The 24,189-nt window shown below is 42.4% G+C and overlaps 9 protein-coding genes across 9 annotated transcripts; 5 read left to right on the top strand and 4 right to left on the bottom strand.

The window, feature by feature from the left end:
* Positions 1–1,063: 1,063 nt before the first annotated feature.
* On the bottom strand, positions 1,064–3,486 carry K450DRAFT_227516 (uncharacterized protein). Its single transcript, XM_051586750.1, has 3 exons — positions 3,327–3,486; positions 2,046–3,225; positions 1,064–1,871 (listed from the first exon to the last, which is right to left on the bottom strand). Exons 2-3 carry the CDS (start codon positions 3,178–3,180, stop codon positions 1,204–1,206), a joined length of 1,803 nt encoding a protein of 600 aa, XP_051447519.1. The 5' UTR covers positions 3,181–3,225; positions 3,327–3,486; the 3' UTR covers positions 1,064–1,203.
* A 110-nt stretch (positions 3,487–3,596) lies between these two features.
* K450DRAFT_227519 (uncharacterized protein) lies at positions 3,597–5,557 on the bottom strand. Its single transcript, XM_051586751.1, has 8 exons — positions 5,143–5,557; positions 4,981–5,055; positions 4,797–4,914; positions 4,618–4,726; positions 4,484–4,546; positions 4,257–4,417; positions 3,973–4,189; positions 3,597–3,894 (listed from the first exon to the last, which is right to left on the bottom strand). Exons 1-8 carry the CDS (start codon positions 5,541–5,543, stop codon positions 3,755–3,757), a joined length of 1,284 nt encoding a protein of 427 aa, XP_051447520.1. The 5' UTR covers positions 5,544–5,557; the 3' UTR covers positions 3,597–3,754.
* Positions 5,558–5,674: 117 nt separating this feature from the next.
* K450DRAFT_227525 (uncharacterized protein) lies at positions 5,675–7,006 on the top strand. Its single transcript, XM_051586752.1, has 6 exons — positions 5,675–5,697; positions 5,761–5,877; positions 5,949–6,111; positions 6,181–6,314; positions 6,382–6,458; positions 6,526–7,006. The coding sequence occupies exons 1-6, from the start codon at positions 5,681–5,683 to the stop codon at positions 6,618–6,620; spliced, it is 603 nt and encodes a 200-aa protein (XP_051447521.1). The 5' UTR covers positions 5,675–5,680; the 3' UTR covers positions 6,621–7,006.
* Positions 7,007–7,227: 221 nt separating this feature from the next.
* Positions 7,228–9,266, bottom strand: K450DRAFT_269264 (uncharacterized protein; the record flags this gene model as incomplete). Its single annotated transcript, XM_051592918.1, has 8 exons — positions 7,228–7,610; positions 7,672–7,770; positions 7,839–7,940; positions 8,015–8,315; positions 8,399–8,475; positions 8,543–8,597; positions 8,661–8,807; positions 8,880–9,266. 8 exons carry the CDS (start codon positions 9,264–9,266, stop codon positions 7,228–7,230), a joined length of 1,551 nt encoding a protein of 516 aa, XP_051447522.1.
* A 2,754-nt stretch (positions 9,267–12,020) lies between these two features.
* On the top strand, positions 12,021–16,043 carry K450DRAFT_227531 (uncharacterized protein). Its single transcript, XM_051586753.1, has 13 exons — positions 12,021–12,481; positions 12,571–13,137; positions 13,201–13,256; positions 13,334–13,394; positions 13,473–13,505; positions 13,588–13,628; positions 13,703–13,832; positions 13,896–14,234; positions 14,321–14,344; positions 14,404–14,739; positions 14,820–14,942; positions 15,008–15,068; positions 15,134–16,043. The coding sequence occupies exons 1-13, from the start codon at positions 12,127–12,129 to the stop codon at positions 15,942–15,944; spliced, it is 2,937 nt and encodes a 978-aa protein (XP_051447523.1). The 5' UTR covers positions 12,021–12,126; the 3' UTR covers positions 15,945–16,043.
* Positions 16,044–17,900: 1,857 nt separating this feature from the next.
* K450DRAFT_227534 (uncharacterized protein) lies at positions 17,901–19,187 on the top strand. Its single transcript, XM_051586754.1, has 3 exons — positions 17,901–17,973; positions 18,039–18,547; positions 18,624–19,187. The coding sequence occupies exons 1-3, from the start codon at positions 17,946–17,948 to the stop codon at positions 18,822–18,824; spliced, it is 738 nt and encodes a 245-aa protein (XP_051447524.1). The 5' UTR covers positions 17,901–17,945; the 3' UTR covers positions 18,825–19,187.
* K450DRAFT_227536 (uncharacterized protein) lies at positions 18,756–20,293 on the bottom strand. The gene is made up of 7 exons (XM_051586755.1): positions 20,104–20,293; positions 19,948–20,040; positions 19,812–19,872; positions 19,620–19,752; positions 19,426–19,558; positions 19,195–19,355; positions 18,756–19,128 (listed from the first exon to the last, which is right to left on the bottom strand). The coding sequence occupies exons 1-7, from the start codon at positions 20,121–20,123 to the stop codon at positions 18,917–18,919; spliced, it is 813 nt and encodes a 270-aa protein (XP_051447525.1). The 5' UTR covers positions 20,124–20,293; the 3' UTR covers positions 18,756–18,916.
* Positions 20,294–20,336: 43 nt separating this feature from the next.
* K450DRAFT_227543 (uncharacterized protein) lies at positions 20,337–21,958 on the top strand. The gene is made up of 6 exons (XM_051586756.1): positions 20,337–20,712; positions 20,790–20,900; positions 20,960–21,052; positions 21,121–21,405; positions 21,478–21,651; positions 21,717–21,958. Exons 1-6 carry the CDS (start codon positions 20,391–20,393, stop codon positions 21,815–21,817), a joined length of 1,086 nt encoding a protein of 361 aa, XP_051447526.1. The 5' UTR covers positions 20,337–20,390; the 3' UTR covers positions 21,818–21,958.
* A 111-nt stretch (positions 21,959–22,069) lies between these two features.
* On the top strand, positions 22,070–24,128 carry K450DRAFT_227544 (uncharacterized protein). The gene is made up of 8 exons (XM_051586757.1): positions 22,070–22,171; positions 22,232–22,384; positions 22,478–22,731; positions 22,814–22,964; positions 23,033–23,181; positions 23,245–23,432; positions 23,499–23,938; positions 24,003–24,128. The coding sequence occupies exons 1-8, from the start codon at positions 22,094–22,096 to the stop codon at positions 24,003–24,005; spliced, it is 1,416 nt and encodes a 471-aa protein (XP_051447527.1). The 5' UTR covers positions 22,070–22,093; the 3' UTR covers positions 24,006–24,128.
* The last annotated feature ends 61 nt before the right edge of the window (positions 24,129–24,189 follow it).

Here is a 24,189-nt window from a genome sequence, read left to right on the forward strand (position 1 = left end):
AAGGCTACAAAATATCAAGCAGTACAAATGAATGGGTGTCTTAAATTAAAATATGTGATTATCGTCCAACTACGCTAGACCTGTATAGTATCATCAGAATAAAAGGAGTCATTCGAGTATGCAAGTATAGAAGCACCGACATGTGCTGGGCAAGACATCCTGGAAGTGCGGCGTCTAATTCGCGTACCTGGTGGAATTCATGTTGGAGAATGCGCGGCATTCACTTTGAAGAGCGTGACTTCTAATTTCCCAGCATGTTTAGGTTTCGAAACGCGGGTTTGTCCACCACTCGAAACCAAACACATTTGTCATTCTACCCCCGTAGTGCAACAGACTCACTTGATTATGTCAATAAGCACTCCGCTGAAGTCATGAGTCTCTCAGCAAACACCATTGGTAGACAGCGCGGTCGCTGAACGATGAAATTTGTAGGAGGTGGGCAGAAACCATAAAAAAAAAAAGTTCTTAGAATTCTTCAGCTGGTTTGGATTGATGGGGCAGAAATGCTTGTCGCCATAGAGAGCATGGCTACAAGAATCCTGGAAGATTTTCAGTATCAAGAAGGACGGATCCACAAATAGAAAGATTAATTTGGGACTAGCATTGGGAAAAAATGAGCAGCAACGTAGACTTTTGAGATTATTTCAATTTGTCAAAGACTTTTCGGAAGCAAGACTTGACGGCCATGTTTGGTGGCGTGCGGATTTTTTTCTACTTCCGGTGCCCGGTTAGGTAATACATTGACGGGCGGGGAGGAAACTGTATTTCCTCTCAGCGAAAGTTAAAATGAAATTGTCCATTCTTTAGCAGTTAGATCATGACGCTGATGATCGAAGGATGACTTGCTCATCATGTCATACAGTCTATCTACAATGCCAAGCAAAATGAGCTAATTTTTTTTCTAAACTGTTCCTATGCTCGTATTGCATCCTCCCTGCTCTCTACGCTGAGTGAAACTTGACAAGTCGTTACATAAAGCTTAAAATAGCCTATTGCAAGCGTGCAACGTTGCACTAGAGTCCAGATGGTGTGTCTCTACCACAAAAGGAAGAAATGATCGTCCGACGCGATGTCGCCCGTTGAAAGGGAAGCATTCTCTTTTATTTTTTTTATATAATGTTTTACAATGAGTGCTGCTGCAGCTAGCAAAAAGAGATTCCAAATTATTTATACTATGTTACAAGGGAGGAAGGGGGTAAATGTTTAATAGACGCCATCGGATGATGTATTAGGAGCGGCAGCAGCGCCGTCGGTAGCAGGCGTAGTGATGACCTCTGGCGTTGGTTGGCCCCACAATCGTGTCTTGGCTTCATCCCACATCAATTTTCTCTCCATCGTCACTGCTCCGCCTCCGAAGATGGCCGAGTTCTCTTGAGCACGGCGAAGCAAATATGGGATAACTTCTTGAATTTGACCATATGGCAGATACTTGTAGATAGAGTAACCGTTCTTGCCTAAACAGTATGAGATTTGATCTTGCATACCGTACAATTGTCCAAATGTCACCACGCCAGTGCGGGGAAGGACGCCATTACGATCCATTTCTTTGATAGTCAGTTTGACGGAATCACGGTTATGGCTAGCCACCATGAATACGATTGGAGAGGAGGATAATGAGGTAGGTTGGTTCGTGTCGATAGCGTGTTGATGAATCTTATTCAGTAAGAACACAACTCCGCCGTTGTACGAATTGTGCGTGTCTTGCAATGTGTCGCAAATCGGGCTTGGAATGCCAAGTTCAGCTGCTCGCTTACGTTCCGATACCATGTATGCTCCTCGCACGAGTTTGGCGCCAAATACAAATCCTTCGCGTCGCGCCAGTTCCACGTCGATAGCAAGTTTAGATTGGGCTTCCTTAGTGTACATTTGATCTATAAAAAATGGTATGAAAGACAAGGGTTAATGATGACAAAAGAATTGGGTGGGGGTTCGTGGGGTCATATGGCCCTTTCGGTCTCAAACAAAGAAAACGGGAGAATTTTTCCTTGGGGGGTTTTTTTTGGGTATCTGAGATACTTCATAATGATTACAAAATTTATACTTACAGGTGTTGAGAACAACTGGCATACTGGTGTCATCATCGTTGGCTCGATGGTTATACTTGGCTTGAAGAAGCATGGCAATGTGGTCAATGGTGCGTTGGAAATAGCTCTGTTCAGCATCGACCATGATCTTGACGTGTTTGGTTTTAGCCAGGTCGCATACTCTTTCAAGTCGTTCAATACAGTGTTTAAAGTCTGCCAAGTCTTCATTTGAGACCCCTGCATCCAACATGACCGGTTCCGCCTTGGGGTTTTGAGGAGATACCAGACGCATGTAGTCAATCCAGTCAACATCGGTAACTTGTTCAGGCATTAAATCCACTTGGCTTTTACCCATAGACAATTTAAGAGTGATATCCAAAAGAGTTTTACGATTAATACGTCCATCTTGATCCATATGAGAGGCAAATTCTTCACGAGCATGTTCGAACCATTTGTTCAAACTGAGGAGAGTCATCGGGCTGCTGAAAGCTGTCACCTTGATAGCGGCCATACCATTTTCTTGAGCAGCGGCGCCAACGCTCTTTAGAGTCAATTGCGTAACATGTTCTGCGCTTTCAGCATACTCTTGTCTGTCACCAGCGTGATCTATATCAGCTTCAATTGATAAATCCAAAATAGAGCCAATGCCAGATCTTGTCAATTTTTCCATCACAGGGATACATTCATCGGCGGTTTCACCTCCACAGAAATAAGCAAAGAAGCTGTTCTTGATGCCCCAATATACAGGAGTAGAGAGGCCCATTTTTTCAGCAGCAGAGATAAGATGAGGAGCCAAATTGACGATCCAGCTAGAGGCACAGACCTTGTAAATGCCCAAAGATAACCAAAGGTCATAAGTAGACTTGGATCTTACAGCAATGCGATTGCCCATATCATCGAGCTCTGCTAAAGTAGAGGTAGGAGTCGAAGTAGTAAAGGCAGACAACGGTGGTTGCTGTTGTTCGGATAAAGCAGGGTTTCGAGCAGAGGAGAATATCAAGTAACCAGAACCCAACGTGATAGCGGTTGCGATAGCGAATCTCGACGAATTCATCGACTTTGTCGAGGGACGAGCAGTGGCGAAGTGTCTAACATGGCCAATGAAGGGTGGCGGTGGTCTATAGAGGCGTAGAACCCTTGGTCTTAGTACGTTCATGAAAGGGATTTTAGTAAAGCCGTAGAGACGGACGATCGAATGAGGCTGCTTTAAATATTTTTTTACAGTGGAGTTCAGCGAGAGGATTCCATGAATGGCAATCTTTCCCACGAATGAACGCCCTGTGATTGGTTCCACGACCTTACACTGTAACAATATTCTCCCTTTTTTGCTGCCGGGACAAAGTCGCAAATGAGTTTTCTATCAAACGTGCTTCTCACTTCATTATCAATGAGCCATGGTCTTGTTTCGCTGCCTTATGCAACGCGTCTTCAATCTAACCGAATAAATACTGTGACCCACAAAATTGAAAGACCAATACATTTTGCAACTCCCTCCACCTCCAAAAAGCTCCGCATAAAAAAAAAAATTCTGCTGACACAAACCTCATGTCAGGCAGGATCGTATAGAAACTTCCAAGCCAAAAGTCATTAGACCCCCTATATTGCACCTGTCATTTCACAAAGCCAAAACCTGCTTACATTGCAATCACCACCAATTGAACCGGTCACGCACGGCTGAGGTGAACTGTCAAAAATGTAATCTACACCATGAAAGTGCCTCATTACTTTACTTAGTAGATGGGAAAGTCGGTATCTATCCGAAGCGACCATTCGTGTAACCCGCCAACGATATCTTTAGCACGAATGCCATGCTCTTCCAAAATCTTGACCGCCAGTTGCGAGTCGTTACCTAAGCGGCATATCACATACACTGTGCCATCGGGGTTACTACATTTAGCTCACATGGGATAACCGATAGCAAACAAAAAAAAAATCCTTATCTACTCACCATCCTCTTGTCTAGGCTCTATAGCTTGTTTGACCTCGTCCACTCTTCTACTTAGCTGGCGTAATGGGATATGTAAACTATTGGGAAGGCTGCAGATATCGTATTGTACTTGTTCTCGTACGTCCAATAATAAGTGGGGCCGGTCATCAGAGATACATTTCTGATACGATTCGACCATAATGCGGTCATCTGCGCCAAGGACTTGTAACGGTGCCTCCTGCCGATGGAAAATTTGTTATGAGGGCATGACACCATGCTTCTATTCATGTTCGAATGATCTTTACCTTATCCGTGGCGCCACGCCCACAAAATTGAACGTAGTCAATGAGCTGAGTTATACTAGGGTTCTCGCCACAAACAACACAGTCCTTCTTGCGTGGTCGTAGCTTCATGGTACGGAACATAGTGGGTTGCGCTCCAGAAAAGATTAATAGGCTGGGAGGTTCTTGTGCTGTACAATGATGTTACTAGGCATTATACCCATGCATTGTATCATACTAAAGTAACTTACCCGCTAAACCTATACTAATTTTGATAGCCTGTAATGCTTGTATACATCCGATGATACCTGGAACTAAATTGACATATGTCATCTGCTGTCGCTTACATCAGATAAAATTTGCATTTACGTCGATTGCTACTTACTGACGCCTAAAACGCCACCATCTGAACAATTTGTAACCGTCTCTGCCGGCGGTGGGGTTGGGTGCAGACACCGATAGCAAGGTCCGCCATTGTAATTGTAGGTAGTGAGCTGTATCATCATCTGGTGTTAGCTGAAAAATGCCAATATAATGAATACATATAAAAATATATGCCTTTACCTGTCCATCCATTCTGAGCGCACTGCCAGAAACAAGTGGCTTCCCCGCGATGACGCATGCATCATTTAACAAGTATCGCGTAGCAACATTATCTGTTGCATCGAGAACAATGTCGTATCTATCAAATATTTGTTGAGCAGAGCCACATCATACCACATTAACCCTTTTAAATTCATCCACTTACTTTGGAATAATGTTCATAGCGTTGGAGCTATCCAAAACGCAGTCGTAGGGAATCACTTGACATGTAGAATTGATTCTTCATACATAAGCAGAAAATTAAGAACTTGTTGGTCACTTGTACTTCATGAGAACAGAATGGAGATGAAGTACAATATAAACAAACCTTCTGATAGACTCTGCTGCGGAGCGTGCCTTGTTGATCCCAACCCTAGACTCGTCGTGTATCACTTGTCGATGAAGGTTGGACACATCGACTTCGTCATGATCAATGATGCCAATGCGACCCACACCAGCACCTCCAAGGTAGAGGCATATAGGTGATCCTAATCCTCCTGCTCCAACCACCAGCATTGAAGTATTTCGAAGCTTTAGTTGACCGTTCATGCCGACGTCGGGGAGGATTAGCTGTCGACCGAATCTCCTGATCTCGGCGTTTGATAATCGATCTTCAGAGGGAAATGGCCAGGCGAAATCTTGTTCTTGAGCATGTTGTAAAAATTGGTTCTTCTCTTCGAGTTCCTTTATCCTTCGTTTCAACGCTTCATTCTCCTCTTGAAGTGACATTTGGAGATTTAGAGCAGTACCCTTTTTTTTTTTTCCTGCGTACGATTTCTTCTTTGTTCTGTCCGTTTGACAGTCACTGCAGTAATTCAATTCATCGCGTATCAATCTCCGCAAAGTGTATTCCATACCCCATCGCCATGACCGAGACAGCAAAGTAAGTGAATCCGAACATCCTTTCTCCAAACGGTACCATAAAAGCTAATCTCAAATGCAGTAGTAACCCATCTCTAGAGGAGATCGAAGATGAAGAAACGCTATTCAGGGAACTTGAGGAGGAAGATGATCACGAATCTTCTCAGTTTCGAGAACGTCGTTTCCAGGAGATTCAAGCAGAGTATGATCTGAATCAACCTTCGGTAGTTTTCAATCCTATTCAAATACTTATTCGTTATCAACTCTCAATAGGGTGGCGAGGAGACAAAACATGATTGAAAATGATCATGGTGCCTACGAAGAAATATCTACCGAAAAGGAAGTCATGAAGCTCACGACCACATCCAAGTATGTTGTAGTCCACTTCTTTCACAAAGATTTCCGACGCTGCGACATCATGGATAAGCATCTTAGGGTATAATTAGCTGGATAAATGAATGCGACCTGGAGAATGGCTCACTGAACTTTTGTTTGATGATTATAGGGATTGTCCCAAGAACACTACCAGACCAAGTTTTGTAAAATCAACGTAGAAAATGCACCATTTCTAGTTGAAAAAATGCACATCCAAGTTCTTCCATGCGTCATGGCATTCATTGATGGAATTGCGCAGTCAAAGTGAGTAACATGCGTGGAAGGACAAAGAACGATCAGCGTAGGCATCATTAACTTTTCTTCTCTAAAGGCTTGTTGGATTTGACGAACTGGGTGGTACAGATGGGTTCTCAACCTCCCTCCTTGAATTTAAACTTGCGAATGCTGGTGAGTGTATGTTAACGGATGGCTTCCTATGACTATGACAGCTGACCGTATCTTGAATCCAACAAAGGTGTAATCAAGAGAAAGGAGACTGGAATACAATTTGCTTCGAAATCCAAGTCATTATACCAAAACGACGATGATTCCGATGACTACGACGAATAATTCACCATATCAGAGATGACTGTAGTCTGGAATATTCTTCTCAACTGCTACAGCCTTTTCGCCTTGTCTTGCTTTCCGTTCTTGTCCGATATACAGTAATCATACACACTAGATAAATCTTTTGAAGCCCATTTCGAATTTCGAGATTGTGGACTATTGTGCACTGGGTGACGGTTCGTTTACTTCCAGAATGGATAAAAAACCATCTACCGGAAGAAGTCGTCAAGTATGAATGTTTTATTGGCACGCCAGAAGCGATGCAAAGTGTATGCGATGTAGAAACCAAGATCGTTCGTTTACATCCATCAGTGTGGTACATCTCTGATTCGCAATGTTCATTATCTCACCTGCAGATGACATGGTATCAATATCAAAGTAATGTCTACGATCAATTTATTTATCGATGAGAGGCATTGGTTAAAATATAACAGATACAAAGGTTTGAATGTAAATACAGCTCTGTTGTAACATTTCATATGTGTAATCGGATGGAGCAACAAGTAAGTGACGGAAGAAGCTCCATCAATCCGTTAGTTTTCATAGCAGCACATTGTCTTTTTTGCTTCTTGTTTTAATGTGGATTAGTTTTTCACCATGGTGTTATAGCTCAAATGGCTTTTCCTTTTTGTTTCTCAAGGTCTTTATCACCAACACGAGTGGCATCTGATTGCGTAGAACAGACTGATGCATGACGTTCTCTGATCAAGCGTGGCGGTTCGAGCTCGGTGAGATCCTTCTCTTCTTGTTCTCTCTCTTTCAGTTCTTCGGCCATAGCTTCGGTTCTGTTCATACGTCCGTTGTACACAAAGGCAAGGACAGTGCAGACTCCCATGAGTGCAGCTTGGAAGATAAGTGCCTTTTGCATATTGTCTTTGGGGGAACCGTTCTGGTCCCGAAGTTGGTCCATAATCAATACAAAAATGAAGCCGAACAGCTGACATCCTTGCCAGAGTAAAGAGTTAGAAGTGGACTCTGCAACAGGATAGGATACTGTGATGGAAGTTAGCATTGGGTAGCTCTGAATACCTCATCTGAATTGTGGTGAATTTACCTTCAACACCGAGCTCAACTACGACTGGGACCAAGAAGGAAAGGAAGAATTGATTCATAATACAGGTGAACATGATAGCAGCGAACGAATCTTTTTGGACTGTTTACATAAAGTGATTAGCAAATGAACGACAGCTGGCAGCAATGAAGACGTATTACAATAATTACCAATGAAAATAAAACCGACGTAAGTGGCAAGGGTAAGTGGTGCCATTAGACGAAGGAACAGCTTATGCTGCTTGGTCATATCAAGGACGGGACCAGCCACAGCTAGTTCGAAAAAACAATATGTGTTAGCCGATTTGGTAACGAGTAAATACTGCCAACAAAATTTTGACACTTACAACAACCGAGAGTGCCGGCAAAGAAGGAAACAGCGCTGAGTTGGCCGGATTGAGCGTTGGTGTATCCATAAGGTGTGATGACTTGATTGAAGATGGTGGCAAGAGCCATACTCAAACCAACGTTGATGCCATGAATGACAAACAAGATCCAAAAGTGGCCATTTTTGGAAAGCATCTTCAAACCTTCAAAGAATGGTGGTCGATCAGTGGTTTGAGCATAGCTTGGCGGCGTTTTAGGCTTTGCTGGCATGAAGATCAATGGAACGAATGCAACGCTAGCGAAGATGGCAACAACGATGAGCTAAAACAAAGCGTCGAAAGGAGGTTGTTAGTAAGTTTCGCACGGTTTGGGTATATGCTAAAAAACTAGTGTGCTTTACGTACTGTGAGTGGGATCTTATCCATGCCGGTAGCAATGGCAGGCATCATAAACATGCCAAGGATAGCACCATAATTAGAGGCTACAAAGTGACGATGAGTATACAATGTTTGCTTTGGAAAGAAAAGTTTTGTTTTTGGACAACTTACCCACAAACATTCCAGCAGTAGCACGTAGATTATCAGTGAACCAAAGGCTTTGGAACTTTATATGCAAAAATATCAGTCATCCGACAATGTACATACCCATCTTAAAGAGTACCCTTACCATGCTCATGATGTTCAAGGCGAGGGGTGCAGCCGCCGCCGCCACAATTTGGCCGATCATAGTAATAGCAAACGATGGCGGGTGGACCAGGACTGCTACCCAACGAATCCAACATCCTACAGCCAATATAAATCCGGAGAGAATAAGCTGTAAAAACCAAAAAAAAAGATCAATTAATTCATTCCAGAAAATCAACAAAGCAATTGATAATGCATATACCGATTTCTTGACCCCGAGCCTTTCAAATATCCATCCAGTGAAAAAGCTAAGGACAACGTAGACTATTCCCTGAACGTTGGAAAGCCAGTTAATGAAAGAGATGGAGACACCAAAGTACTCTGCTGTTACGGAGGGAATGGGTGCAAATGTATACTGGAAGACAGCTGAAGCTGCTCTGAGACAGACTAGCAAGAAGAGTGCAAGCCATGCTTGAGGATATGTCTTCAACTCGTACGGCTGGTTAGCAGCTACCGTACAAGAAGACAAGGTAGGAGATGGAGGTGTAACTTGAATGTCTTGTTGATCATTTGGACGAATGGTTGTTGTAGAAATTTCATGTATGCTGTGAGGGCGGGTGGTGCCTTTGGCGAATTTGATAGAATTCATTTTTGTAATGATGAATGCCTTGCTGGTTTGCTAATCAGTGATAAACAAACGATGAATTTAATGGTATGCGCGAAAGAAAAATGAACTTTCGTAGGGAATGTGCACGAAGGTGAAAGTGTAATGTAATGGGTGCGGGGAAAATGAAGGTTGAGATTAAAGAATGGAGTTGAATAAGGCAAAAAAAAAAAAGAATGTATAGTCGGGTGCAACTTGGATGTAAAAAGAAGTTGAAAGCAAAGCTATTTATTTAAGAAGAAAGCAACATGCTTGACTGCCAAGGTCGTCATGGTTATATAGACTGTTGGCCGACCTTATTCAGATGTCGTAGTGTATGCTTTGTTTAGAACTAGTGCACAGCAAATGAACAAGTCCCGGAAGGAGACGGGGTGGGTGAGGATAATAGGAGAAAAATTCAGATTGGACAGGCATTGTTGGAATTAGATCATTGTTCAGTATTACAATATCGAACGTTACGGTATCTGTAGATATGAGCACTTACGATACTCTAAAATCACTGCGCATCATTACGATTCATATGCTTCTGACTCAAATATCCAGTCGTTATCTAAATAGATTATTCTCCAAATATTTCAATTGGATGTCAAGACGCATTCGACTTTGGAAACATCAGTATCTTATTCCTTCTATGTTTCTTTTCTGGTCGGTCAAAATCAGAATGCCGTACGTGCACGTTGAACGTTAGTGACTAACAACCGTTTTCCGATGCAGCAGCATTAAACACATTTTCTATCTGTTCTGAAAATAACTCTTCAGTTACTGCATGAATTAATCATTGAAGGTTACGACAGTTAACAGAAATAATGCACCAATAATTGAGAGCCTAGACTGAGCAACAGTACAGTACGCAGAAGTGATTCATTACTTCATACATTGATTATTTTCTTGAATGGATGTGTCAAAAACTCAGACTCTGAACCAACCCTGAATTAAGTTACAGCGAGGGAGTAAAGGGGCATTCTACGCTCTTCAATCTTAATGTAATCCCAATTGTTGACATACAAAGATTGGGAGATTATAGCATGTGTATGGCGCTTTTCACTAGGAGGCTCTGACGAATAAGCGTCGAGAAAAACTTGACGTTTGCTTAAAAAAAAAGACAATGATGCGCATAAGTATGTCCGATACCCCATATAGCGTAAAATTAGACCTTGAGTTTGACTACGCTTACAATGGATCTCGAGAATTTTGCCTCATACGATGGCATAAATTTACCGTTGCACCGAGCGTCCCGATATCTTTTTATTTCTCATTACATATTGCCAATCGCGTTCAAGTGCCATTCTCTTATGGACCCCTGCATTACTCTTTTTTTAACTACAATCAATGACGAAAAATATTTCATATTCGATGTCTCTAGCATGATCAAATATGTGGTTTAGCAATGCGAGCAACTTATCTTCTATTACAACCATGACACTTTCATATTGAATTTGAAGTTGCGATGTACCTCATCAGTTGCAAGAATCTATTTTTTTTCAGCGAATGGACCGTGCGTTCAGGGCAATGCCAGTCAAAAAGTAATACTCTTGGCATTACTCCTAAAAATCCCTCACCCAAGAATCGTTAGCCGGCCCATGACCGAGTCAAGATGAAAAGAGCGTTAAGAATAAAAATATGCCATCAACGATGGCTTTTACTTTATCTTACAGACGGTGTCCCAGACTGTGCCCAATGTGATATAAGCATGATGGTATTAATACGCATAGAATCATTATATTAGCTGTTCTTATAACACTTGATAAGCTCATGGCATTAGAAAAAAATCCATTGCCCTGACCTTTTTTCTGAACCCGACAGTAGAAACTTCGCCTGACCTGGATTTTGTGATATGTTGACCACGGATTGGTATTAGACAATTGTCACCCATTATGGTCATCGAGTAAAACATATATGATGAAGTCATAGATAATGCAAACCAGCACTCATGTTGCTCGTACTCAATTTTGAATTATCCGAGTATTGACACCTTATTGTAAAATATTATATTACCAATTCGCCTCCGTCAACACTAAAAATCTCGAGTGGGCGATCTTGCCCCAGATTTTCACAAAATTTTATGATGTGATGCTAGTCTCAAATGCAATCAACTGAACTGAAATAGTTTTGTTAGATATATTCTCGCGCAGTATTATAATTAGATGACGAGTACAGCACCTTTCACTCATCGACAAGCCAATTAGGCTTGTACCTGTCAGTTGAAGGTATCGCGCGTAGACAAACAGTGAGAAAAAAACATAGGGTCATGGGAGCGTCCCATTTCGGACTTACTACCCTATGATAATTGATTTCTTCAGTTTTTGAAGTAATAGCAAAACATAACGTGTCGATTACAAAGAAATCGAGAATCCTCAAATAAACACAATAATTCCCTCTATTCGAGAGTTCTCATCATTCTCCATAGCAACTGACCTCCGGTTATTGTTTTGGTCATACTTACGACATGTGAGTCTCGACTTCATAGATCACTGGGGGCGGAGGGAAAAGACGAGGTCACACGATGGACAATTCAACATTGGAAGCAGGTATGGAGGCTACAGAAGTAGGACGATAACTTGCAAAGGGAGATAAGTGTTATCGATTGACTGACGGATTTGTGCGCGAAACATGTCATTAGAAACAAAAAATCTATTTGCGCTTTCGTCATCGCTAAATGGGATGGTTCCTCCTAATCATGTGGGCTATAAGCCAAGCCATTGACCTTGGAGCAAAATTTTTTATTTTATTCCCTTGAATTGGACATCCCATAAAGCTATAAACAAAAGACCAGAATAATTCACGTTGTCTTTTCTTTTTTCTTCCTACTTCTTCGTTTACTGCGTAGCAGACGGCTTCAATTATTATGAAGAACCTACTGCTGTTCCTAGTGATCGTGGCTGCACATTGCTTATGCATAAATGCATCGGACCAAATTGTTCTACAACCAACATCGAAAGACATATGCTCTCTATCACTACCGAGGAAGGATTGCGGATTTCATGGCATAAGTAAGCGTGAATGCCAAGTTAGGAATTGCTGCTGGAATCCTTCCAAATCTCGCAATATGACATCGTCAGAACCATGGTGCTTTTACAAAGATCCAGAACCCGAAACTTCATACACATGTGAAGTGGATGTTGCAGCAAGAGGAGACTGCGGATGGATTGGAATCAGTGAGAAAGACTGTAGAGCAAGAAAATGCTGCTGGTCCCCGTCAGGTACCTTATTTGTGTCCCATGAATTGACCCTGCCTGTCAGCTTATCATTTTCTGGCTTGACCCCTAACTGTTTTCCGATTGTTTATCAGATGTGGAAGGCGGTGTTTACTGTTTTCACAAGAAAAGAAAATGTAATGGCTACCAAGTAACTGGAGCAGCCTTTGATAGCAACAAGATACATTTGGCCGTCTCCCTGCTGGACTCATCAGGATGCGGTCATTATGGATCTGATATACGCAACCTCAAGGTCACCATTTCATTTGAGACAGATGCACAATTACATATCAAGCTTGCAGATGAAGATCATGACAGATATGAAATACCTAATCGCTTTGTGCCGACTGGCGATCAATTCGAGGAGTGGCAATCAGCGAACAGTATTGCTAATTCAAAATTCAAGTTCAGCTATCGAACCAATCCATTTACTTTTTCCGTTCAAAGAAAGGATAATAACGAAACAATATTTGACACCAACGTGGCCGGCATGGATGCATTGGTCTATGAGCAACAGTATTTAGAAATTTCCACTGTTATCCCCATGCATTCGAGAATATATGGTTTAGGCGAGGTAGTGCATAGAACCCTCGAAAGAGACAAGCGCAATACATGGCAGACACTTTGGGCAAGAGATGCAGCTTCTCCTGTTGATGAAAATGGTAAGTGGAAGAGAATAATCTGTGGTCCATTTTCATATTGTGTAATGTTAAACTCGATGTTAGTCTACGGATCACATCCTTTCTATGTTGGCCTAACGGATGGTCTAGCCCATGGAGTGGTAAGTACACGCGGCTCCAGTATAGTAAAGATAAGTGACGTACTTATCATTCCTCTGATGGCTAATGCCACTATCAGTTCCTTAGAAATAGTAATGGTATGGACATCGTCATGTCGGGTGGCAAGCTTGTCTACAAGGGTAAGGGCACAATCACATGTTTCGTTATCACCTCAAGCATTTTAAGGAACCTGTTAAACAATTATAATCAAATGACAGTCATTGGAGGCATTCTGGATTTTTACTTCTTTGGTGAGTGCTATAAATGTTTAGAAGGAGGAAAAGATAATGGTGACTCTGCTTGTTCATGGGTACTAATGGACTCGATTTACAGCCGGTCCAACGCCAGATGATGTCATCGACCAATACACAGCCGTAAGTTATGTTTATGAAGGACTTGGCGATTGTAGTATCAATCATACTGAAACAACAGCATATGTTACTAATAGCTGGTTGGACGCCCGGCTATGCCGCCAAAATGGGCTCTCGGATTCCATCACTCTCGATATGGCTTTGAAAGTATCGATGCCGTAAGCAAGGTAGTGGAAAAGTATCGTGAACATGCTATTCCACTCGACAGTAAGTAGGGTGGTAGGGAACGACCGAGAAGCTGAAAGGAAACGGTACTAATACTATCTGTAGCTATTTGGTTGGACATTGACTACATGGATAAACAAAAAGACTTCACATACGACCCAGAAAAGTTCCCTGTTAGCAAAGTCAATGCGCTAGTCAAGGATCTGCAAGCGCAAAACCAGAAAATTGTTGCTATCATTGATCCAGGCATTAAGGTGGAACGGGGTTATCCGGCATATGAGACAGGAATACAGCGGGATGTGTTTATCAAGAACAAAAACGGTAGATATGCGGTTGGAAAAGTCTGGCCAGGGTATACTGTATTCCCTGATTTCCATTCCGATGAGACTCAACATTGGTGGAAGAACACCATAGAGACCTGGTTAAAGCAAGTTCCACTTGACGGTAAGCTGAGCATACGACCTACTCTGGGTATGATGAAAACTGATGCCTAATGATACTTTGATCTACTCTATCTATTGTCGTTCTAGGCTTATGGATTGACATGAACGAAGGTAATGCCAAACTTTAGAAAGCCACTGATAACAATTAAATAATTGACCATTATCTTCAGTTGCAAGTTGGTGCAAAGGCGAATGTAGTAACTCAGAGCTGAAGGATGTGCTAAAGCTATTACCTCCCAGTAGCCCCAACAGACCTGGGTCTGCAGCTGGAACATATGACAATGTGCAAGATCCATTTTATAGAATTCGCAACTTTGGAAATTCCAGAGAGCCATTAGACGTTAACACCTTGGCGGTCGATGCAATTCACAGTGATGGAATGTTAGAATACGATGTTCACAACATGTATGGCCACATAGAAGCTATTGCCACAAGAAAGGCCATGCTGGAAATCCGTCCAAATGAGCGACCATTCATTCTTACTCGAAGTAGCTTTAGTGGATCCGGTAAGTCATGCCGTTTGTGTATTGCTATGACGAACATATTACCCTCAAGCTATCTTAACTCTTTGGACAAACAACAATAGGAGCACATGCTGCGCACTGGCTCGGCGATAACTGGTCTACTTGGGAATCATTGTTACACAGTGTTTCTGGAACCATGAGTTTCCAGCTGTTCGGGATTCCTCTGGTTGGTCCTGATATCTGTGGTAAGCTAAGGGCTCACTAAACCTTCCACGTATATCATACGAAGTATAACTAATATATTCATCAGGATTCAACGGTAATACGAACGAGGAACTATGCTTGAGATGGATGCAGCTAGGAGCTTTCTAGTAAGTAGAGTAGTCATGGTTAGCATGCGTATCCGACCGTACTGACTTTGATTATCTTCTTTTAGTCCTTTTGCTCGTAATCATAATGCTATCGGTTATGTTGACCAAGAGCCTTATTTATGGGAGTCAGTCAGCAATGCATCTAGAGAGGCTCTGAGCATCCGATATACTCTATTACCTTATTTATATACCCAATTCCAAGCTTCATCTCAATCTGGCCGTCCAGTATGGAGGCCACTGTTCTTCGATTTCCCCAATGACCAGAATGCTGTCCGTATTGACCGTCAAGTACTTGTTGGTAATGCTATCTTGATTAGCCCTGTGCTTGATCCTCACACCTTTTTCGTGCACGCCTACTTCCCTGCTGGTCGCTGGTATGATTGGTATACTCATGAGAAGGTCGTCGATGCAGAAAAAGGATTATATATGAAGCTGGACGCCCCATTAAACAAGATTCCAGTACATGTAAGAGGAGGATATGTCGTTCCTATACAAGCTCCTCACACCACCGTCCATGAAACCAGCCAGGGTCCTATGTCCGTCTTGATTGCACTTGACGAAAACAGTCTGGCCAAAGGTGTCTTATACCACGATGACGGACATTCTATTGATGTCAGTAACTCTTACACCATGGCGCATATGACTGCCAAGGAAACGTCTTTGACTATCACTGGCGTATTTAAATACCCTCATATCCTGGACAAGATCACAGTCCTTGGTACTTCCAATTGCAATTCGGCTGCAACGTCTGTGTTGATAAATGGCAGACCCAAGTACGGTGTCCAAAGCGCTTTTGATCATCCAAAGGGTACTCTGACTATCAGCGGGCTGAATGTTCTGCTCTCACAAAATACATCAATTGTCTGGCACTGCTAAACGTACTGCCGTCGTATTGTACAGGCGTACGGGCACAGTTCTATTTACAAGTGTCTGATCACTTGAGTAACCCTTTTATAGTGACTCTGAATAAATGTACATGGGTAGGGTGTAGAGAATATGTTACTATCATACAAAGCAATAAAGAAATTATAGTTGAAAAAAATTGAGTGGAAAGCATGTAGACGAAATAACAGTTCAGCTGACTTCACGTACAGGTCGGGAAGTGCCAGCCGGGTTTTGCCATCCAAGCTCTTCAACCGCTTTCAGGACGTCCTCTCTTCCACGGCGCTGCAAAAGCTTGACAGTTTCCTCACTTTCTAAATTGGCTCCAGCTTTGACGAGCTCTCGCACAACATCAACGTGCCCATCCCGAATGGCCAGTTGGACAGCTCGGTTACCGCCACGACTGTCGATATTAGCTCCATGAGCTAATAAAAGTCGAACTACATCCAGATGACCATTGAGGGCAGCACCTGCCAAAGGTGCACCCATACCGGCATTAGGGTCCGCCCCAGAATCCAATAAAAGCTTGACTACGTCTTTGTATCCAGATTTTGACGCTTGTCGAAGGGCTTTACTGTGCTGCGCCGTGGCATATGCGCCATGATCAAGTAGCAGCTTAACAACATCGGTGTGTCCTTTGGCAGCAGCAAAACGTAAAGCACAATCTTCATTGACATGCAAATCAGCACCGTTATCCAAGAGAAGTTGCGTTATCTGGTAGTGACCTCTGTGAGTAGCATCCATGAGGGCTCCTTCACCTCTGCAATGAATATCGCTGCCATGGGAAATGAAAAGTTGAACAAGTTCAAAAAATCCTGAATAGGCAGCTTGTCGAAGTAGATACTCGTCTTTGAATCGATGGTCGAAATGATATGGCGGTTCAATGACGTGACGAACAAAGTCGATCCGGTTGACTACACTCGCGCATTTCAGTATCGCTTCTTGAGCAAAGCTTCCGGGAGTATTGAACATAGATATTAGCAATTCAAATACTGCAATACTTCCTTCTTCCGCTGCTTTGATAGAATAATACTCTAACGGTGATATATTTCTGGACTGCATTATCCGAAATATCGTCTCACACAAATCGATATAACCTTGCTCCATAGCCCAGTCGACAATGCCTTCTTCTATCGGGATTAAATCGCAATCGAATGATAACAGGATCTCTGCCACGCTTCTTGAAAATAGAGGACAGCGTACTGCCTCCGTTGACATGGCTTCGGACGGTCCGTAGTGCCAGTATATGTAATGAGCTCGTAACAAGTTGGAAGTTGATACCTCATGGAATCGCCGGTTGACGAGCCTTAAGTCGGGATTTTGCGTCATAACGAAAATGCGGACTATGAGTTCCGTTGGCAGGTTGTTAAGCGATGGTATTGTGAGAAGTAAGTCATGGGATTCATTATTGGCTTCAAAGGAATCTAATCGTGGTATTCGCATGGGCTTTGCTTGAGCCATGAGGTAATGTTGAAGTATTGGCCGGAGCTGCCTTTCAATATCTGATCCTGAATTTGCCAGGACTGCCGGTCAGTGCGTTCACTGGCTTTTCACCGTGAATACTGGTTAAGTGACCCAGTTTAACTGTATCAACACCTTCATAATAGAAGCTTCTGTGCTCTTCCAATTATTTGGTTGAAAAATATCTGTACATATTAGAATATGCTTCGTCTCGCAGTAAAAAAAGTCGCCGAGCTATTTTGTCCAGTGTTTTCGTCTCCACAGTGACACTACAAACAGTTCTTTATAATAAATCTCTCTCTCAATTCACTTCAAATTATATGATATTGTTGTTTCTTGAATACTACTACCCTGACCTGTTGTGCTAATACCGCTCTGAATTTCATTGAACAAATAAAGTTCTTTCAGCAATGCATGTGACTTGGGACGTGTGATGGCGGCATTCCTGAGGCTTTCTGCGGTTTTATCCGCGAATGATGACATTCCTTTGACTTTTCACTTGTTTTTCCCGTGAGACAAATACTGTTCGGTTTCATGCCTACTGTTGCCTTTGATATTCTCGGTAGGTTGATAACTGCACTCTATTGAATACAAGCAGTACCTGATACTACCTCTTGACACTGGTAGGCACACTGTTCGCCTTCGACGTTGTTGTCGACGTGCTACACGATCATTTAAAGCTTGCCTCGCGGGATGAAAGCAAACGACTGTTCCATACTTGGCTATGGTCTTCACTTCGTGACTATTTTGCTGCTTCACATAACGGCCCATATATCCAGTTGATGGTGATTCTTCGAAGCAGTCTTCAGCGTACTATTTCAGCCCAAGGTTACGATATCAAGCTTAATGAGGACTCTGTTGGTCAAATTATGGGCACATTCAAAAAACTAGAGCTTATGCCCACCGCATTGGATGCGATTAAACTACTCCAGAAGCAAGGCAATTGGAACATCTGGGCAGTTACCAACGGCGGTAAGGAAGCAACACAAGAGTTATTGCGACGGGCAGGTATACTGGACGCTTTTGGCGATGGTGCGAATATTTTGTCTTGTGACGACCTGCTGCTGTCAAAACCACATCCAAGAGTATATACAGAGCTTATGCGAACAGTTATACGGAAAACAAAGCTCATAGAGGTAAACTTGTCCATCGGTCATAAACTTGTGCTTATGGTTGGTAACTGACTTGAAGTTTTTTTTTCTGAATCGAAAGAATTTTTATCTGGTTGCGACACATGCCTGGGATCTGGCCGGTGCTAAAAATGCTGCCTTTCGCACAGTATTTTTGACCAGTGAAGAAAAGGTTTATATCAAAGAAGCCTATGGTAACATTGGCCCAGACATTGAAGACGACAGTATGTTGGGTTGCATCTCACAAATGATCGGCCAAGAACAAAAACGCTCGTTATTGTAAAAAGGAAAAATTACAGGATTTTTTTATTTAGTATTTACATTCATCCAGCTTGACACCTGTCATTTTCAATCTTGGTCGCATAGAACATTGTATCATGAAGATATATAATCCTCATCTGCCTGTACTAAATCGTGGGGTGCGTCTTCGTCATCCTCATCTTCACTTTCGTTTCTTGCCGTGGGTTTGATTAGGGGCTTGTTATTGGTATCGTCGTCACCCAGAAAATCATCTAGCACGTGTGTGTCATCCGCATCCAGCGTAACATTATCAAGCCTTTGAGTTACCCTGTCCATCCTTGGTCGTTCTAGTAACATGTATCAGTCAGTCCCTTCGCATCCTAAACATGTCTTAAGTATGTATGCGTACTAACCTCCATACAGCGAAGACACTTGGTTTTCTCGTCGATGCCGATAATCATCTATTTCTGCTTTGAAATTTGCTTCGTACAACTCAATCCTTTTCGCCGTAAGATCCTTGACATGCATATCGTACTTTTGCTGAAGAGTGTGTTCCTTCACTAAGAAGTCGTCCCTATCGTAGTTACATCAGTACGTGTCCATTTCATTACATGTATCTGTAGGCTTTTTATAAGAATACGTACTTTTTATCCAACATATACTGCTGAAGGGTTTGATCTTGTGTTCGCTTCCAAGCTTCAAATTCCATCTGTTCATAGTCCTTACAATAATCGTCAATATCTCTGTCAAGCTGTACGAGTTTTCCTTTCAGATCATCTGGGGGTAATACATCAGTGAAATCAGTCAAGCTCAACTTTCCAAGAATGCTCAGACATACCAGCCAGAGTCGTCATTGTCTTCAATTGAGTAGAAACCTCTGGTAATTGGCTGCACTCCGTTTGGAAATCCTCGCAATACTTTGCCTGATCGTGGCACTTTTTTATCAGATGGTCTATAAGCTTTTGCGCTTGCTATTGGTTTCATTAGCAACATGCTGAATTCTCATATAGTCGATAGGTGAGCCATGTACCTCTGATAATTCATAGTTTGTCTTATTATTCTTTTGTAACTCTTGCCATGAGGATTCAAGGCTAATGTAGGAGTTAGTCCTCATATGCTGCAGTCATAAATCAAAACCAAGGGAATGCAGAGTTCCTTCTATTCACCTTTTGGTCCACTGCTCAGTTGCAGGCATTTGTATTGAGATAACGGATCCACTGCTTGATTCTTCTCGAGGCGGCGGAGTCGCACTTTGAGACCTGCTAATGAATGATCAGCTTGCTTTAGCCGCGATAAAGGTTTGCGTTCACAAGTGTATGTACCTTGATGTAGATCTCTTCATTATAAGTGAGTTGAACTGCTGAAAAGCATTTCTACCAGCTTCAAGGCTAAATTGGTAACATCAGTGAGTTCGTTCTCTTGGGATACGCCAGTGATTGCTTATGAACGATACCAACCCGTCCAACCCTCGAGCTCGTAATTCTTGTTCATTCAAGCTATGTACAAGTTTAGTAAATGGAGATCACATTGCGTTTTCCATTTAGTAAAGACTTACCCAACTGCATTGGTCAAGTCCTTTAAACTCGAGATCTTCTTGAATTGATCAAACATGACCAAAAAGACAAGAACGAGCGACAAACTCCGCCGACTTGTTGGCTATTTCTTTCCTTATCCTCATAATTGCCATCTCAACATGCTGAGGCGGCTGGACGAAAACACTCTCAGTCACGGCCATAAAAACGAAGAAAATGAACTACAAGCTGTAAAGAACGACAACATACGTGAAACAAAATCAACTGCACCAACGAAATCACCCGCAAGGCGGCCAGCCAATACTGGTTTACGCGACAGAGAAAATCGTCAAACGCCTAGTAAATCTCGAGTACTTGACGTCCATCGAGCTGCACTAACGCCAACAACACCTACAAAGAGTAAGAACGAATTCAAAGTGGTCGATATCATGCACGTTGTTTACATGAAACTGACTTTGGCTGAAATGCACCTGCAGACACGAAAAAACCCTATGTCTTTAAAGACCCTCTGAAATCTCTTAATCAGCTTCCATTAAAACGCAAGAAGGATGAGCTGTTGAAAAAGAGCTTGAAAGATGAATGCGAAGGTATGAATGAGAGAGAAACATATTTTACAGTTGTGGAGTATCTAATATCTTTCGGAAAGTTTCCGCAGATATATCTTCGCCTGTCAGTAAGAAGCTAGACCTGGGTCCTGTCGATGAATCTGAAGTAGAATATGCGCCTCCAAGAGCTCAAGGTAAAAAATCTGAAGAAATTGGTGAATGTTGTGAATACTGTGAAGACCTAACTTTGACTTTATTACAGATGAGTTGTACCAACCGGATTTTAGCATCGACTTGTCACCATTCACTGATACTCCAGATGCCCGCGCATACGAAATGAACCATATCTCAGAGATAGACACGATAATAAGACATCCAAAGGAAAAGGAGGGAGACAGTTTTGTGGACTTGCTCTTTAAATCCCTGGATCGAAAAAGCGAAGCGCTGGATGTCACATCGAAAGTGTCACCTTCAGTAGTAGCTGAAAGCTCTTTACTGCCTGAAATAGATCAATCTGAGATAGAGTACGCACCACAACCGGAAGAAGGTAAAAACAGTGAAAAAGACAAGCTACTCGTGTTTACAAATCTGTGTCTTTACTCATTCTTGCCTGCCACAGAGTTACCTTACCGACCAGAATTTGAAATTGACTTGTCTATCATTCCTCAAGAACCAAATTATGCTGTATACGAATTTGGGCACTTGTTGGACGTACCATCATCAATTAAATTGTTGTTTGAAGAAGAGGAGGAAGGCCAAACCGATCGTTTTCCGCAAGATGAATTTGAATTTGGTATGTATCATAATACTTAAGAACCCATGCTTAGACAAGGACTAATGTATTGTCGTCTTCAATAGTATTTGGTTCCGAAGACATACCAAACGACCTCGATGATGAACAGCTTATTCGTGTCCCCTTTGATGACTTTCAGTTCGATGTAAATGCTTTGTCTGCCTAAACGTACTTTTTCCCTCGCCCCTCTGTATATAGCGCTAGCACAGTCCTCACGCCCCATCATTTGAAGGCTTTTCAATTCATAATATATCGTATTACTATCTTACGTAGCCCTGGATTATTGTAGTATTGATATGATTGAGCGGGATGTCAGCGCTGTGGTAACTGCCAGGGACATTTCCAAGAGCGATGACCAAAATTTTGTCACAAAAACCACATAAACTTACTCAAATTCGCTCGCAGTCGCCAATCGACACTTTATTCAACAACTCCAACACCAATGGTTTTAGCTGATCTTGGAAGGAAGATCAATTCTGCTTTGGCAGATCTCAACAAGGCACCTGTGATTGATGAACAGGTACAGTTTTCACTACTGCTAATTGCCGTAATCTCTCGCATCACTAACATTAAACATTAGGTCTTGGATGGCATGCTCAAAGACATTTGTGGTGCCTTACTTGCATCCGACGTCAATGTCAAACTTGTTCAACGCCTTCGTACAAACATCAAAGCCGCTGTCAATGTTCAAGAGGCTGGAGCAGGCATCAACAAGAAACGCCTTGTGCAGAAGGTAATTTGTGTGGGCTGATTCTCAACAATCTGAACGTTACATCTCATCTATTTCATCTTCTTTGTCGATCACAACTTTCTATGGCGAAATTAGACTGTTATGGACGAGCTTTGCAATCTAGTTGATCCTGGTGCCGAGCCATACAAGCCTACGAAGGGTCGTGCAAATGTTATTATGATGGTCGGTTTGCAAGGTGCGGGTAAAACCACAACATGTACCAAGCTTGCATATCATTACCAGAGAAAGGGTTGGAAGACTGCTCTTGTATGTTCCGATACTTTCCGTGCTGGTGCGTTCGATCAGTTGAAGCAAAATGCTACTAAGGCGAAGATCCCATACTACGGAAGGTAACCATTGCATTGATCTATGTTTTCTGTTTTCTCTTTAGTATCGCAATCAATACTGACATTCCATCTTCTTAACTGACAGTTACACCGAAACTGATCCTGTTGCTATTGCAATGGAGGGTGTCGACAAATTCAAAGCTGAAAAGTTCGATATCATTATTGTTGATACATCTGGTCGTCACAAGCAAGAATCTGAATTGTTTGAGGAAATGAAGCAGATTGCTGCTGGAATTGTATGTTGTATACATCGTTACTGTTCACTTGAATTCATTAGTTTCTAACCGAGTTCAAACGTACATAGGAACCTGACAGCACTATCTTTGTCATGGATGGTACTATCGGTCAAGCTGCCGATGGCCAAGCTCGTGCTTTCAAGGAAGCAGCTGATTTCGGATCTATCATTATTACCAAGATGGATGGTCATGCTAAGGGTGGTGGTGCTATTTCTGCGTAAGTGTCTTAACGAGTTTGTGCACACAAAGTATGGGCTATGACTTACAATTCATGGATCAGTGTTGCAGCTACACAAAGTCCCATCGTCTTCATTGGTACTGGTGAACATCTTCACGACTTGGATCGATTTGAAGCTCGGCCCTTTGTGCGCAAAATGTTGGGTATGGGAGATTTGAGCGACTTTGTGGAGAAGGTTCAAGACCTTAAGTTGGATCAGAATAAAACGTTGATGAAGAACCTTGAATCAGGTAATTTGCCAGTGCACAATTTCCATTCGATGTATGCCCATTATAACTCATCACGCCTCTATATAGGTCAATACTCATTACGAGATATGTACGAACAGTTCCAACAAATATCAAAAATGGGACCATTGTCAAAGTTGATGGGAAGCATTCCTGGTATGCCCGCTGACATGATGGCTGGTTCAGAGGAAGAAGGAACCAAGCGCTTGAAGCGCATGATGTGCATCATGGACAGTATGAATGATACAGAGCTCGATAGTGACTCTACACCGTTCTATACTCAACCCACAAGAGTTGTGCGCGTTGCACGAGGCTCAGGTACATCAGTTCATGAGGTTGAAGAGATCCTTTCCCAGTACAAGAGATTCCAGGGTATGGTCAAGACTATGGGAGGCAAGGATGGTTTGTTCAAGAACATGCCTACGGATCCTCGAAAGATGAAGCCAGAACAGATTGCCAAAATGCAACAATCTATGAGCTCAATGATACCCCCACATATGCTTCAACAAATGGGTAAGTCTTGTAACGGTTATTTACACATTGCTACTATCCGCCATATTGACCTCGCTTTACTAGGTGGTATGCAAGGTCTGCAGAAGATGGCAAGACAAATGATGGGAGGTGGCGGTATGCCCAACATCCCTGGTATGCCTAACATGGGCGGAGGTGGAGGTGGTGGTATGCCTGATATGGCTCAAATGGAAAAGATGATGAAGGGCATGTTTGGCGGAAAGATGCCATTTTAGACAAGTTTACAAGC

This window comes from Umbelopsis ramanniana, assembly GCF_025399195.1.
Source record: "Umbelopsis ramanniana AG unplaced genomic scaffold K450scaffold_9, whole genome shotgun sequence".
In the NCBI taxonomy this organism is placed as follows: domain Eukaryota; kingdom Fungi; phylum Mucoromycota; class Umbelopsidomycetes; order Umbelopsidales; family Umbelopsidaceae; genus Umbelopsis; species Umbelopsis ramanniana.

Bases quoted from the DNA above. Each gene is read 5' to 3' on its own strand.
- K450DRAFT_227516 (XM_051586750.1), bottom strand. From the start codon at position 3,180: ATGAACGTACTAAGACCAAGGGTTCTACGCCTCTATAGACCACCGCCA. The intron at 1,872-2,045 runs GTAAGTATAAAT...CATTTTTTATAG, and splicing joins GCCAGTTGTTCTCAACACCT to ATCAAATGTACACTAAGGAA.
- K450DRAFT_227519 (XM_051586751.1), bottom strand. From the start codon at position 5,543: ATGTCACTTCAAGAGGAGAATGAAGCGTTGAAACGAAGGATAAAGGAA. The intron at 4,547-4,617 runs GTAAGTAGCAAT...ATGTCAATTTAG, and splicing joins TGGTGGCGTTTTAGGCGTCA to TTCCAGGTATCATCGGATGT. The intron at 4,418-4,483 runs GTAAGTTACTTT...GTACAGCACAAG, and splicing joins AATTAGTATAGGTTTAGCGG to AACCTCCCAGCCTATTAATC.
- K450DRAFT_227525 (XM_051586752.1), top strand. The intron at 5,878-5,948 runs GTATGATCTGAA...AACTCTCAATAG, and splicing joins TTCCAGGAGATTCAAGCAGA to GGTGGCGAGGAGACAAAACA. The intron at 6,315-6,381 runs GTGAGTAACATG...TCTTCTCTAAAG, and splicing joins GATGGAATTGCGCAGTCAAA to GCTTGTTGGATTTGACGAAC.
- K450DRAFT_227531 (XM_051586753.1), top strand. From the start codon at position 12,127: ATGAAGAACCTACTGCTGTTCCTAGTGATCGTGGCTGCACATTGCTTA. The intron at 12,482-12,570 runs GTACCTTATTTG...ATTGTTTATCAG, and splicing joins ATGCTGCTGGTCCCCGTCAG to ATGTGGAAGGCGGTGTTTAC. The intron at 14,943-15,007 runs GTAAGCTAAGGG...TATATTCATCAG, and splicing joins GGTTGGTCCTGATATCTGTG to GATTCAACGGTAATACGAAC.
- K450DRAFT_227534 (XM_051586754.1), top strand. From the start codon at position 17,946: ATGCCTACTGTTGCCTTTGATATTCTCG. The intron at 17,974-18,038 runs GTAGGTTGATAA...TGACACTGGTAG, and splicing joins TGTTGCCTTTGATATTCTCG to GCACACTGTTCGCCTTCGAC. The intron at 18,548-18,623 runs GTAAACTTGTCC...CTGAATCGAAAG, and splicing joins GGAAAACAAAGCTCATAGAG to AATTTTTATCTGGTTGCGAC.
- K450DRAFT_227536 (XM_051586755.1), bottom strand. From the start codon at position 20,123: ATGAAGAGATCTACATCAAG. The intron at 19,873-19,947 runs GTGAATAGAAGG...CTCCTACATTAG, and splicing joins ACTGAGCAGTGGACCAAAAG to CCTTGAATCCTCATGGCAAG. The intron at 19,559-19,619 runs GTATGTCTGAGC...TATTACCCCCAG, and splicing joins GACAATGACGACTCTGGCTG to ATGATCTGAAAGGAAAACTC.
- K450DRAFT_227543 (XM_051586756.1), top strand. From the start codon at position 20,391: ATGACCAAAAAGACAAGAACGAGCGACAAACTCCGCCGACTTGTTGGC. The intron at 20,713-20,789 runs GTAAGAACGAAT...ATGCACCTGCAG, and splicing joins GCCAACAACACCTACAAAGA to ACACGAAAAAACCCTATGTC. The intron at 20,901-20,959 runs GTATGAATGAGA...TCTTTCGGAAAG, and splicing joins CTTGAAAGATGAATGCGAAG to TTTCCGCAGATATATCTTCG.
- K450DRAFT_227544 (XM_051586757.1), top strand. From the start codon at position 22,094: ATGGTTTTAGCTGATCTTGGAAGGAAGATCAATTCTGCTTTGGCAGAT. The intron at 22,965-23,032 runs GTATGTTGTATA...AAACGTACATAG, and splicing joins AGCAGATTGCTGCTGGAATT to GAACCTGACAGCACTATCTT. The intron at 23,182-23,244 runs GTAAGTGTCTTA...TTCATGGATCAG, and splicing joins GGTGGTGGTGCTATTTCTGC to TGTTGCAGCTACACAAAGTC.